Source organism: Choloepus didactylus, chromosome 4 (genome assembly GCF_015220235.1).
Source record: "Choloepus didactylus isolate mChoDid1 chromosome 4, mChoDid1.pri, whole genome shotgun sequence".
Classification (NCBI taxonomy): Eukaryota; Metazoa; Chordata; class Mammalia; order Pilosa; family Megalonychidae; genus Choloepus; species Choloepus didactylus.
The window spans coordinates 137406640-137420053 of record NC_051310.1 but is presented as its reverse complement, the minus strand read 5'-3'; the positions used below and the strand labels follow the sequence as shown (position 1 = coordinate 137420053).

Here is a 13414-nt window from a genome sequence, read left to right as displayed (position 1 = left end):
CTCTCTCCCAAATACCAGGGGGTGGCCTATTAACTTCCCTCTCCAATGGAACTGGGAAAGGCAGTAACATTCCTGCTTGTAAGTGAAGCATCTACTTTCTTCTGCAACAATAAGGAATGAAAAGGATAGGACTGGAGTGATCTCTCTTTGTTCAAATGAATTGAACCATTTCCCTCTTACTTTTTCTGGGTAAAGCCAAATCCTGTCCTCAGTTAATCTCTTAATAGTCAATTACAAGGTGGATTTGGTAGAGCTTCAGCAAAATGTATATTAGGATCTGCTTTGAAAAAGTCAGGATGCCTAAATCATAACCTGGGAGATTCATATTCATAAGTCCTGGGCCAGGATCTAATTTATTTTAGAGAGCCCCATAAGTGGTTCAGATGTGCAGCCAGGGGTAAGAATCAGTCTTGGTTGATTTAAGAACAGCATATAAACTTGCAAAAAGAACACAGAAACAATTTTAATTTTTTTTAGCCATGTTTGTAAAGGAATTCTCTTTCAGTACATGGGTAACACTCAAGCCCCTTTCTTTCAGTAAGATAATAGTGCCTGTTACATCCAGGTGTGTTGTAAGTTCCTTTAGCTCTGTTACCAAAAGTTCTCATCATCATTTTCTTGAGAGGCTATCAGGCTAAATTCCCTTATTTAGTTTGTCTAATGTCCTCAAGGTGTCTTGTCCTGGAAATGGTGTCATTTCTCAGGATGTGAAAATAATTTGGCTGAACTAAAGGTGAAGTCAAGCCTATGCTACATCTAGTCTCCTGGGCCCAGCTATGGAGTGTTGGCCCTGTGCCTGCACCCTAAAATTACAATATAGCAACAATGGAAATCAAACCTGCTTGTCACCATGGACTCAAGGGGTCAGCAATAAGAAGAGCAAACAGTTGCACCCTATTTAATTCATGGCTATTTTGTTCATATCTCACTGGGCAGAGGGTCAAGAGCCCTGTGACTGTGTTAGCTGCCTCTATTCTTTTCCTCAAACTCCAGGATGAGACCTTTAATATGGGACAATTTCTGATGCAGGTACTCACAGCGATGCTTTTCTTCCCTGTAACCTGGGTACCGCTGCAGAGAAAAAGAGCATCTATGTCAAAAATAAAAATAAAACTCCTCATTTCTACCTTGCTACCACCCACAGACTTTGTCTTACCTTCTTGAATTTTTTATATTCCTGGACTATCTTTTCTTCCAGCACCTGAAACAGAAAGTGCTAGCATTGAGTTTAATGCTGAGAAATAAGTACCAGTTCTCAAGGGAAAGAAGTAATTTCTCATTGAACCAAATGACACAGACTAATTTTCTTTCAAAATGGGTTTGCTTGGTCACTAAACAAATACAAGCTTATGGGCAGTTAGCAGGGAGTTAATGGACAATAGAGCTGGAAAGCCAGCCTGGGTTTAGTCCTTACCTTGTGTTCGGGAGTTCCTCGCTGAACTCTCTTGATCTCGCCTCCCAGTTCTATGAATCTTTGGCTTGCAGCCCCAACACGGGCATGCAGGATACGGTATTCAGTGTAATCTGTCTCAAAGTCCTGCTCATAAGCATGTTGCTGCTCTACAGTGTGGATGGCCCTGTATTGCCTGTCAAGGATGGAATTATCCCCTTCAATTTCATTGCCCTCCAAAACTCCACACACACACACACACACACACACACACACACACGTACACACCCCTCACCATACACAGAAGAAGTTTATCTTAATAGAAGGGGTAAGGGTAGGAGAACTAGGGCATCATATGGACAAGGCTTGATAAAATTGGAAATGGCAGGGGACTCACAGGATGTAGTCTGGTACCTCCTCAGGGCTTGATGATTCAGAATCTAGGAAGGAACCAAGGAAAAACAAAGTGATTATAGGTCTTTTTTCCACTGTGGCAGTATTACCCTCCTCTCATTAATTCACCTGCTTGAACTGAGGGACTGTGCTCCAGCCTGGGGCCCATGTCTTCATCTTCATCTTGTTCCCAATCTTGTGGGTCCTGACTAGGCAGCCCTTGTAGGGGACTTTGAGCTAATGGCAGAGCTCTGAGCCTCTTTTTTTTCAGTTCTGTAGTGGCTGCAGGTGCTGAACGTTTCTGTTGGGGAAAAGGTCTGAGTCATACAAACAGTGAGCCAAAATCCTTCTATTTTGCCTTTCTCCCACTCAAAAATCCCATATAATGAGTTTTGGAAGCCTCAAAATGCAGGCTCTCAATTTTTAAATCTCAGCCTGACGGAACAAAGTTCTCTGAAAAGCTCTTGCCATTACCACTTACCTTGTCCAGATGTTTCTGGCTGGCACTGGAAGGCAGTCGCTGATCAGGCTCTCTGTTAGGAAGATGGGCCTGGTTCCTAGGGTATGAGAAGAGGGGATGTGAGAGATGGAGACCAATGCAGGAGGAGTAAGGCTAGATCTCATTACAGCATTTTAGGGTGGAGATTAGAAAAGAACAAACACCAGGGCCTCCCAGGTTAGCCCCACCCTGCCCTAAGTACCTCGCTTCCCACTGTGCCATATGTTCCCTGGAGGATCCTGGGAGTGACTGTCCTTGGTTGCTTGCCAGCTGATCTGGCACCTGGTGGGAAAAGTAGCAGAAGCACTTGGCTTCCTGGGCTTTAGGCTTTGCCCTACCTTATCCCCGACTCCTCACACTTTCTAGCCTCACCTCTTCTAGTGCCACCTGTGACTGTGATATTGCATCTTCCTCAGAATAGTCTCCTGTGTTCTGCCAATTCCTTGGCTCTCTAGCTTCTTCGGTTGGGTTGTGATCCTGAACTGAAGATGGGGTTGGGATAGAATCCATGGCTGCCCAAATGGTGAGGCGCTCCCTGAGTGGGCCCAGGCAGTGGAGGCAGTTAGGCCCAGATCTGGAAAGGGTTAGTGGAAAAAAGTCAGGAAAGTGGAGAACTTTCAAACCCTTCTCAACAACCTCCTCCACTTTCCACAAACCATTTATCTGCTACCTGCTCCCACTTACCTGCCAAAAGGTTGGCACAGAAGGTCCAAGCCACCTCCAGACCCTTCCTGGCCACACTGGGACACTATGAAGGAGAAGAGGCAGGACCAGCCAGGGCCTGGGAGCCTCAGATACTGGGGGTAGAAGGAGACCGTAAGCCTCATGAAGCCAACCAACCCCTCCCCCTTCCTCTCGTCCCCCTGCCAGCGCCACTCCTCCCTGAGCCAGCCTAGGACGGAAGATGGGTCCCACGGGGCTCGTTAGCACACCAGGTGCAGCTGGGCCTGAGTTCCCCAGGAGGCTGAGACGTCAAAGTCCCCTCAACCACAACCCCCTGAGACCACAACCCCAGCAGCCTCCTCGCCCTACTCGGGGTTCAATTCTCGGAACTTCCTCAGACTACAACCGTTCGCAGCCGCCGCCCCTGACTGCACCTCCCCCGACCCCCTGACTGAGAGTCACCCACCTCCTTTATACACCCCCGGCCCGCACTTACCCCGCGGTTGCCTTGGAAGGCGATCACCGGCCGTACCTGCTGGGAGAGCACGCGTCTGAAGCGGTGTCCCCAGGATCCGCCGCCTGGGACCCGGGGGCACCTGCCTAGCTGGCTTCGCTTGGAGAGGTGGGGAGGCTGGGGCCTGCGGATGCCGCTCCCCCTCCCCAGATTTCTTCGCCAGGGTCGCCAGCTGGGGCCCGAAGGCCCAAGGGCCCGAGGGGTAAGGACTGGAGAAGAAGGGACCGCACCTGTTGCCGCTCACACTCTTGCAGCGCACGCAGAACCGTGTGATTGAGCCTGAGCAGGAGGAGGCTGGTCCGGGCAGCGGGGGAGAAGCAGAGCCGGAGCTTCCCACTCAGAGGATCCTGGGGTCCGTCCATGGTGGCGGGGTCGAGCGCAAGAAGTGCAGGGGCCACAGGCGAGGGCCACCACCTCCAACTCCGGCGTGCAAGGCTTGACTGGCACGCCGGGTAGGCTAGGTCTGCCCCACCCTCCACCAGGACCCCGCCCTTGGCTCCACCCCCGTGGTTTTCCAGCCGCGTGGGCGGTGCTTCGCACTACACACACACACACACACACACACACACACACACACACACACACACACACACACACACACACACACACACACACACACACACACACACACACACACACACACACACACACACACACACACACACACACACCGCATTGGGCTTTCCGGCAGTGCTTCGCACTACACACACACACACACACACACCGCATTGGGCTTTCCATGGCGCTATCCCAGTTACGGGGAGAGAGGAGTCTGCTGCCAGTGTCGGACCCCTCACCCAGAATCCCCAGTCTTTCTCGAACTTGGACTTGCGGTTTCTGAGTGAAGCTGAACTTGCAACCCCTTGAGGGGTTCAGCCTCAGAGGGGCTGGGAGGGAGGGCCCGGATGCTGGGCGGGCTCAGCCGATCGCGCCTCGGAGGTCATGAGCTCCCAGGGACCGGAGGATGGCGGGCCCCGAGTTAAGGCCGCGAGCTCCGGGGATTCCTGAAGCCAATACCTGGCCTAGAGTGTTTGTTCCCCACCCATCGCACTCCTCACCCTCCGCGGTGCTGCGGAGGACCGGGAGCGGGTTCTGACCAAGCCTAGAGAGGCTTTCGGGCAGGTGGTGTTGTGGCAGGGCTGAAGTTTGACTGTCACGGGCTGGAGCGCCCCCAACCGGTGGGCTGGGGTGGGGCCGAGAACGGTGGCCGGAGAGTTGCAGAGTAGGAGGGAGAACTTCAGTCCCAGCTCTCACTTCTGCCCCAGGCAGACGTGAAGCTCTTAAAAAAGGGAGCTGACCTACTCCATCAGAAGGGCCCGGGGGGTGCCGTGAAGTTTTCAGGTATTCCGGAGGTCTAGAATCCCATGGAGTTAGACCCCAATCTCAGGGAGGTCTTGTTGTCTCCACTTGTCCCTATTTGGTTGTTTCTCAAGAGCCTTGATGTTGTCCTCTTCTTCCTAAACAGAGTCCCTCTACTAAATCTCTGGACCTGCACAATCCCAGGTGACCGAGATGCCCTCCATTCCAAATCAAATTACCTACATAATTGATCAAAACTCATCAAACTGACACTTCAAATGTGAATATTTTATTCTATGTAAATTATACCTCAATAAAATTGATTTTTAAATCCAATTCCAACAACTAAAACATTTACCTGCCCATCTCTTCAGAACTCTCTGCTTCTCTGCACAATAATTTGCTAATCTGATAAATATATATTAATGGGTAAACTCCCAGGTCCTTTTCTTCTAGTGACACCTGTGGCCTTATCTAGGATTTTCTTGGATTTTAATTTAAAGGAGAGAGTCTAATGTGAAAATTGCAGGCATGGTGGGAGGAAGCAGAACTATGAGGCCAGATAGCTGGAGAAGATATTTGGGGAAGGCAGTAGGGAGGTAGGGATCTAATAGTTGTTGTGTGTCCATTGTGTTTCTAGAGCTTTATATGTTATCTCATTTAATTCCTACCATAGCTTTTTAGAGTAGGTATTATCTTCATTTTTCATTTATTCAACAATTATTTACTGAGCACTTACTCTGTGCCAGGCACTGTACTAGATCCTTGAGATATGTCAATGAACAGGGTTTTGCTTTAGGGGAGCTTCATTCTAGAGGGTGCGAGACAGGCTATAAAGAAACAGGAATAAATATAAAGAATATTATAGTGTATGTTAGAAGATGATAAGTGCTATAGAAAAAAGAAAAAACAGAGCAGGTTAAGAGGGTTTGGAAGTACGGAAGTGGGGAGGAGAGGGTTGACTGCAGATTAAGAAAGGAGATCAGAGAAGGCCTCCTGGGGAAGATGAAGTTTGAGCAACACTCTAAAGGAGGTAGGGGAGTTGGCTAAGCTGTACTCCTGAAGGAAACAGCAAGTGCACATTCCCTAGGTCAGAAGTGTACCTGGAGTGTTTGAGGAAAAGTTGAGGCCAAAGTAGCGGGAGAAAAGAGAGTGACAGGGAGAGTAATAAGAGTTGAAGTCAGATGGTAGGGAAGAGGGGTGAGTCATGGAGGGCCTTGTGGGCCATTGCAAGGACTTTGGCTTTTACTTGGGGTGAAATGGCGAGTCATTGCAGGGTTTTAAGCAGAGAACTAATATGAAGTCACTTCTACTTTTAAAGGATCGTCCTGGTTACTATGTGGAAAATAGACTGCAGGGGAAAAAGAATAAAAGCCGTATGACCTATTAAGAGGCTATTATGATGATCCAATCTAGAGACAGTGGCAGCTTGGACCAGGGGGTAGCAGAGGAGGTGGGGAGAAGTGAGGGGTTTCCTGATATAGTGAGGGTACAGCCAACGGGATTTCCTAATGGATTGAATGTAATGTGTGAGAGAGAAAAGGCAACAGGGATGACTCAGGGATTTGGGGCCAGAATAATTAGCAGGATGAAATTGCCACCAGCTAAGGTAGAGAAGACTATGAGTAGAGCAGGGTTGAGGAAAAGCTTGGGAGTTTAGTTTTGAACATTTTCAGTTGCCTATTAGGATCCATTTGGGGAAGTACATACAAGTTTGGAGATGGTGAAAGATGTCTGGGTTGGAGATGTAATTTGGTAGTCTTAGGCATATGGATGATATTTAAAGCCATGAGACTGGATGAGATCACCAAGGAAGATAGAGAAGAGCCTAAAGGATTATGCTGTGGGGGCACACCAAACTCCAGAAAGAGATCAGAAGGAAGAAGCAAAGCCAACTGAGAGGGGGATGATCGGTGAGGAAGGAAGAAAACCAAGAGCATGTGATGTCCTGAAAGCCAACTGAATAATGTGTTTCAAAGAGAAAGGAGTGGTAAGTTGGGTCATATGCTGTTAATAGGTCCAGTAAAATGCAGATTTAGAATTGACCATTGTGATGAAAATGTTCTAAAACAGAGGTGGTGATGACTGCACATATCTGTGAACATACCAAAAACCAGTGAATCATACACTTCAAATGGGTGAATTGCATATGGTATGTGGACTATATCTCAATAAAGCTGTCACTAAAAAAAAAAGGTGAACATTGGATTTAGCAATATAGGCTCACTGGGTGGGTAACAAGAGCAGTTTTGGCGAAACGGTGGGAATGAAAGCCTGATCAGAGTGGGTTTAAAGAGAATGGTAGAAAGGAATATACAGAGAATATAAAAAACTTGAGTTTGTTAAAAACAGAAGCAAAAAAATAGGGAGTTATTTGACAAAGGAAATAGAATCAGAGAAGGTTTTAAGATGGGAGAAATAGTGGCATGTTTGTATATATGCTGGTGAAAATTATTTGGGGAAATTCCCCAAATTTTGATAATATAGGAGAGAGGGAAGGATTGCTGGAGTGGTGGCCTTGAGTAGTCTAGAAGGGAGGTGATCTATTCAGGATTAACCCTAGGTAAGTGTGCCGGCTTGTATGTATTGTGTCCCCAGAAAAAGCCATGTTCTTTGGTGCAGTCTTGTCGGGGCAGTCATATTGGTGTTGATTAGGTTGGAACGTTTGGATTGGGTTGTTTCTATGGAGATGCACCCCACCCAGCTGTGGATGATGACTCTGGTTGGATGGTTTCCATGGAGGTGTGGCCCTGCCCATTCTGCGTGGGCCTTTATTGGTTTACTGGAGCACTATATAAGCTCAGACAGAAGGACCGAGCTTGCTACAGCCAAGAGGGACATTTTGAAGGCTGCTGTTGGAAGCTGATGCAGACATTTTGGACTACACCATTTGAAATGCAACCTGGGAGCAAGGAGACACCAGCCACGTGCCTTCCCAGCTAACAGAGGTTTTGTGGATGCCATTGGCCATCCCCCAGTGAAGGTACCCAATTGTTGATGCATTACCTTGGACACTTTATGGCCGTAAGACTGTAACTGTGTAACCAAATAAACCCCTTTTATAAAAGCCGATCCATTTCTGGTGTTTTGTGAAAAGGCAGCATTCACAAACTAGAATAGTAAGAATATGGACAATTCATCTGTGTTAACAGGCCAAGAGCAGAGAAGGTGGATGCAGATGTGGAAGGTATGTAGATATGGTGGGATCTGTAAGTTCTCTTCTGGTTGCTTCAATTTTCTCAGTGAAGTTGGAAGCAGCTGAGAGTGAGGATGAGTGAGGAGTGATGGGAGTTGAGGAAGAGAAAATGGTATAAAATAATTACCTAGAAGTAACCAAGAGTAGTGAGCAAGGAATGTGTTGAACACTAAGGGCTGATGAGAAAACCGAGGCTTAGGGAAGCTAAGTGGCCTACCCAAGGTCCCAAAGCAGAGGTTCTAAACCTGCGTCTATGAACCATAGCATTCAGAGGTTCTGTGAACTTGGGAGGGGAAAACAAAAATCTTTATTTTCATTCACTTCTAACAGAAATTTAGCATTTCCTTGGATTACGAATGAGAGTAACAAACCACTGATCCTGGTAGTACCTGTGAATTTTGTCACTAATAGAAATGAGGTGTCTTCATTTTGTATTACAATTGTTAGAGATATCTCTAAATATCATTTACATTCATCACCCCTTTGTAATTACAGTCATTATTAGATTTTCTGCTAGATCTTTTAACCTAAAGCATTGATAAACATGCACTTATATATTAATATATATTAATCTATTAATATTTTGATAATTTTATTTCATTATTATCTGCTTTCTTTATGATCCCATGTATTTTATTTTACACATTTAAAAATACTATTCTGAGAAGAGATGTATTGGCTTCACTAGACTTACAAAGGGGTCCATGGCATACAAAATGGTTTAAGAACCCCAGTGAGTGGTCTGACCAGGATTTGAAGTCAGCCACTTGGCTCTGGAGTCCATACTCACAAGGTCATTCCACATCAGCAGCCCATGTTCTGCCACAGCAGGGCAGGTTCTGTATTAGGAATATGGTAGTAGGGGAAACGAGGCATCATCCGGATGTGCATGTGACCCTGTTTCTATGCAGTTGTTGTTTTGGGCTTTCTCATCCCTTCCCCCTCAGCCACCTCATTATCACATATGTGGGAGCTGGAGATCATGTCCATCGGAAATGGGGATGTTTCTTACTTTCTCACTAGGGTCTGCTGGACTTGCAGCCTTGTAGCAGGTGAGAGAATTATATGGACTGAGCTGGAGAGGGATAACAGTTTGAAAGACGGTATCCCAAGTTAGGGAAAAGCTAAATAAAATTCCATTTTCCCTCAGGATTAAAGAGATCCACAGGGCTAGAAAGACTGGATGTGATTCCCTGCCTCAGGGTAGCTTAGAATTTCCCCAACCCCATATACTTATGTGTGATGAAATTTCTGGGGTGTCACTTTGCACTGAAAGAACTCACTTTACTGGGAGCCACATGTTCCCCCAGGTTCCTGATACTGCTGAATTGATTGAGGCCATGCTTTAATAGATGACCCCAATGTAAGAGCTTGAGACTGTCTTGGGATTGGCAGGAGTGCGGCAATGCATATTTCCAGCTGGGTAGCAGGGGGTATCCCAGACCCTACTATATGTTAGCTTTTTGCTGCTTTACTCTTGCCCAAAGGGCTCAGGAAGAACTAGAAAGGGAAAACTTGAAGGGAACAGATAAATAGGCTGATACCGGAGAAAGGTTGGCAGAGCTATGCAACTGAAGGTCCTGGTTAGCAGGGAGAGGGCTGGAGGGAGTGGGGTAACAGAAGAAAGAATGGGAATTGGGAAGAGTTTGCCCTTTCCCCTGGCTTCTCTCAAAGGAGAGGAGAAGAGGTAGAATTTATAATGTCTGAATAATGCAAATGCAACTCAACTGAACCAAGGAAGAAGCAGTGATATCTTAGAAAAGGAGCTCCTCTGAGACGACAGCTTTGCTCATGATATCTTCACAGAAACAGATAGGCCACGAAGGAGGTGCTTGGTGGGGGCAGGGAGTCATTCAGGAACACCTGAATGTTTAGGAAAGCGATGTCATCACCCCATCCAGGGGAAGCCCAAGGTGAAGCGGAAAAGTGCCTTCGATACCCTCCTCAGGAATTTCTTGGTCCATTTTTGGTAGCTCAAGAATGGAGACCTCAGCCAGCTCTGAGTCTCCCAGAACTTTGAACCTACTCCCAGTGTGAAGTCTCTATCCTGGGCATCCTTGTCTCTAGAGCTGCTTCTGAAGATTCTTCTCTTTCTTTCTATCAACTTTCTTCTCTCAATTCAAATTTATTGCTCACCAGGAGTAGGGGACAGAGGAAAGGGGATGCTTCTCTGACAGCTAGTGACATATAAATGAAGGTTCCTAAGAGATCAGTACTTAGACCCCATCTCACTCTACTCTCTCCTCCTTGGCTATTTTTCATTCTTATGGTTGGGTTTTTATTTATTTATTTTGTTTTATGGAAGTTACATATGTACATACAAGTTCTACATAAGACTTAAAATGAAAAACAGTAGCCCTTTTCCTACTCCTCTTCCTGCTGCTTAAAGATGACTACAACTCTTTTAGCTGTATCTTTTGTGATTATTGTACTTTCTCAATATCATCTATTTCTAGATTTTTCAGTTTCAGATATTGGCTACTGACTTCTATTTTTTTAAAAAAATGAGAGTTTAACTCTCTCATCCTCCCCACAAGTGCACATGTACTTCCTCTTCCTCCACCTTCCTAATATAGTAATGTTATTTTTATTAGATCAACATCAAGTGTTTACATTATTACGAGTATGTAAATATTACTTACAAGTTATTCCATTTTGTGTACTATGTTCACATTTCCTTTCTTGTATTTTCCCCCCTGGAATTAATGACTATCACTATTTTTGTTTGTTTACTTAATTATCTATGGTCTTACTACCAATTCATTCTTACATTCTCTTCCAAAAGTATAAATCAATCCTCTCAATATATTTTAATACAATCAGATAATTTATCAGTTTTATTGGTTTCCATTTATTTCTTAGACATATGCCTCTTGGAGCCTGTGCCAGTTTGGATGTGTTATGCCCCCCAAAATGCCATGTTCTTTGATGCAGTCTTGTGGGGGCAGACATATTAGTGTTGATGAAGTTGGAATCTTTGGATTAGGTTGTTTCCATGGAGAGTGACCCACCCAACTGTGGGTAATGATTTTAATTAGATTATTTCCATGGAGGTATGGCCCCACCCATTCAGCATGGGTCTTAATTAAATCACTGGAGCCTTATAAGGGCTCAGACAGAAGGACCCCAGAACAGCTGCAGCCATGAGGGACACTTTGAAGAATGCACAGGAGCTGAGAGAGGAGCTGAAACACAACCCAAGAGCAAGCAGACACCAGCCATGTGCCTTCCCAGTTAACAGAGGTTTTCCGGAAACCAATGGCCATCTTTCAGTGAAGGTACCCGACTGTTGATGCCTTACCTCGGACACTTTATGGCCTTAAGACTGTAACTGTGTAACCAAATAAACCCCCTTTATAAAAGCTAATCCATTTTGCAAAATGGCCACATTAGCAAACCAGAACAGAGCCCTTAATCCTGTTGCTCCAAACTGAAATAGTAGCTCTCTAGACCCTCTGCAAAGTTATCATCCTGGGATCTCCCTTCATCATTAGCCTGGGGGTTTCCTTCACTTATCTCCCAAGTTTGATACCCTTTATCCTGGATCCCATGACTTATTTTCTTGGTTTACTCCTTCATTTTGGTGGAGCACAACTCCACTATCTTCCTAAAAAGGGGGCACAGTAGATAAGTCTTTTGAGACTTTCCATATCTGAACATCTTTATTCTACTCTCACATTTAATTGATAGATTTACTGGCTGCAGAAGTCTAGGTTGTTAATAATTTTTCTACAGATATTAGATGACATTGCTCCATTGTCTTCTGGCTTCTAGTGTTGTTGCTGACAAGTCTGAAGCCATTCTGATTCCTGATCCTTTGTGACCTATTTTTTCTCCTGGAAGCCTTTAGGATCCTCCTTTCTTCTCCTTCTGGTGGGCATGCAGTGGGCCCCCTCCATTTTATTCCTTTTTCTTTTTTTTCTTATTAATACAATATTTATTTGTCTTCCCTCAGTCAAACCCTGAACCAAACACTTTGGGGAGTTATAGGGAAAGGTACATATAGGCATACCTCAGAGATACTGCAGGTTTAGTTCTAGACCACTGCAATAAAGCAAATCATATGAATTGTTTGGTTTCCCAGTGCATATAGAAGTTATGCTTACACTATACAGTAGCCTATTAAGTGTGCAATAGCATTGTATCTAAAAAAAAAGTGCATATCAATTAAAAATACTTTATTGCTAAAAAATGCTAACCATCGTCTGAGCCTTCAGCAAGTCATAATATTTTTGCTAGTAGAGGGTCTTGCCTCATTGTTGATGGCTGCTGACTGATCATGGTGGTGGTTGATGAAGGCTGGGATGGCTGTTGACATTTCCTAAAATAATTCAACAATGAAGTTTGCCGTATCGATTGACTCTTCCTTTCATTAGACATTTCTTTGTAGCACATGGTGCTGTTTAAAATGATGTCATTTTACCCACTGTAGAACTTCTTTCAGAACTGGAGTCAATGCTCTCAAACCCTGCTGCTGCTTTATCAACTAAGTTTATGTAATATTCTAAATCCTTTGTTGTCTTTTCAGCAATGTTCACAGCATCTTTACCAGCAGTAGATTCCATCCCAGCCTGTTCCCCAGTTTGGTTGTGTAAGCCAACAAACTCCTCCTTTAGCCAAAATTGATCTTAATTGAATTTCAGTTGTTTGTTACCAAATGAGTACTAGCATCCCAAAGCCTGTGACGGTCTCCTGACTGGTCTCTGCATTTCCATTCATCTACTCTAATCCTTCTTCCACCTGAGTGCAGAGTGATCTTTTCAAAACTTACATCCTGCTGATGAAGAGCACAGTTTGGGTTAGACTTCCAGCTCCACCCTTTATTATCTAACTGTTTCTGGGTAAGTTATTTAACTTTCCTGTGCCAAGGTTTCTAAATTGGTAGAAGGGGGATTAATGATCTTTACCTCAAAAGTTCATTGTGAGGCTCAAATAGGGAAAGTATACTTAAAGTACTTAAAAAGCACTCACTTAAGGTTAGCTAATAGTCGTTTGTATTAGTAGTGGTAACTCAGGTCACAACATTGCCCTACCTACCTCTCTGACCTAGTTTCATGCCAATCTGCTTACTAGGTATTAGTGACTTGCCTATTACCTATCCATTAATCTGGTGGCTTTTGACAGATGGCCTGGGGGAGCAGGGACTTCGGGCCTTCATACAAGACATCCCCCCTCCTGGAATGGTCTCTCTGCACAACCCCCTTTGACCTGGCTAATTCTTCATCCTTTTGCCTCAGCTCAAGTGTCACTTGCTTCACCTCTCCATCAAAATTATGGTCAACAGGTATAGAACCAGCAGTGCTATTCAGCAACTTCATACCAGGAAAGATAAAAGTGTTACAGATAGTCTTCATTCAGATTACAATGACATCTGTTTTGATGGGTCAGTGTCTGTGCTGGGTTTACTGTTAAATATTTTGAATATCACCCTTACATATAATTTGTTCTTTTCCTTCAAAG

The 13414-nt window shown here is 44.9% G+C and overlaps 1 protein-coding gene across 1 annotated transcript; it reads right to left on the bottom strand.

The window, feature by feature from the left end:
- Positions 1-438: 438 nt before the first annotated feature.
- On the bottom strand, positions 439-3909 carry ELL3 (elongation factor for RNA polymerase II 3). The gene is made up of 11 exons (XM_037834120.1): positions 3690-3909; positions 3442-3477; positions 2967-3079; positions 2655-2856; positions 2485-2564; positions 2265-2340; positions 1913-2084; positions 1788-1830; positions 1415-1586; positions 1157-1201; positions 439-1071 (listed from the first exon to the last, which is right to left on the bottom strand). The coding sequence occupies exons 1-11, from the start codon at positions 3819-3821 to the stop codon at positions 961-963; spliced, it is 1182 nt and encodes a 393-aa protein (XP_037690048.1). The 5' UTR covers positions 3822-3909; the 3' UTR covers positions 439-960.
- Positions 3910-13414: the final 9505 nt, after the last annotated feature.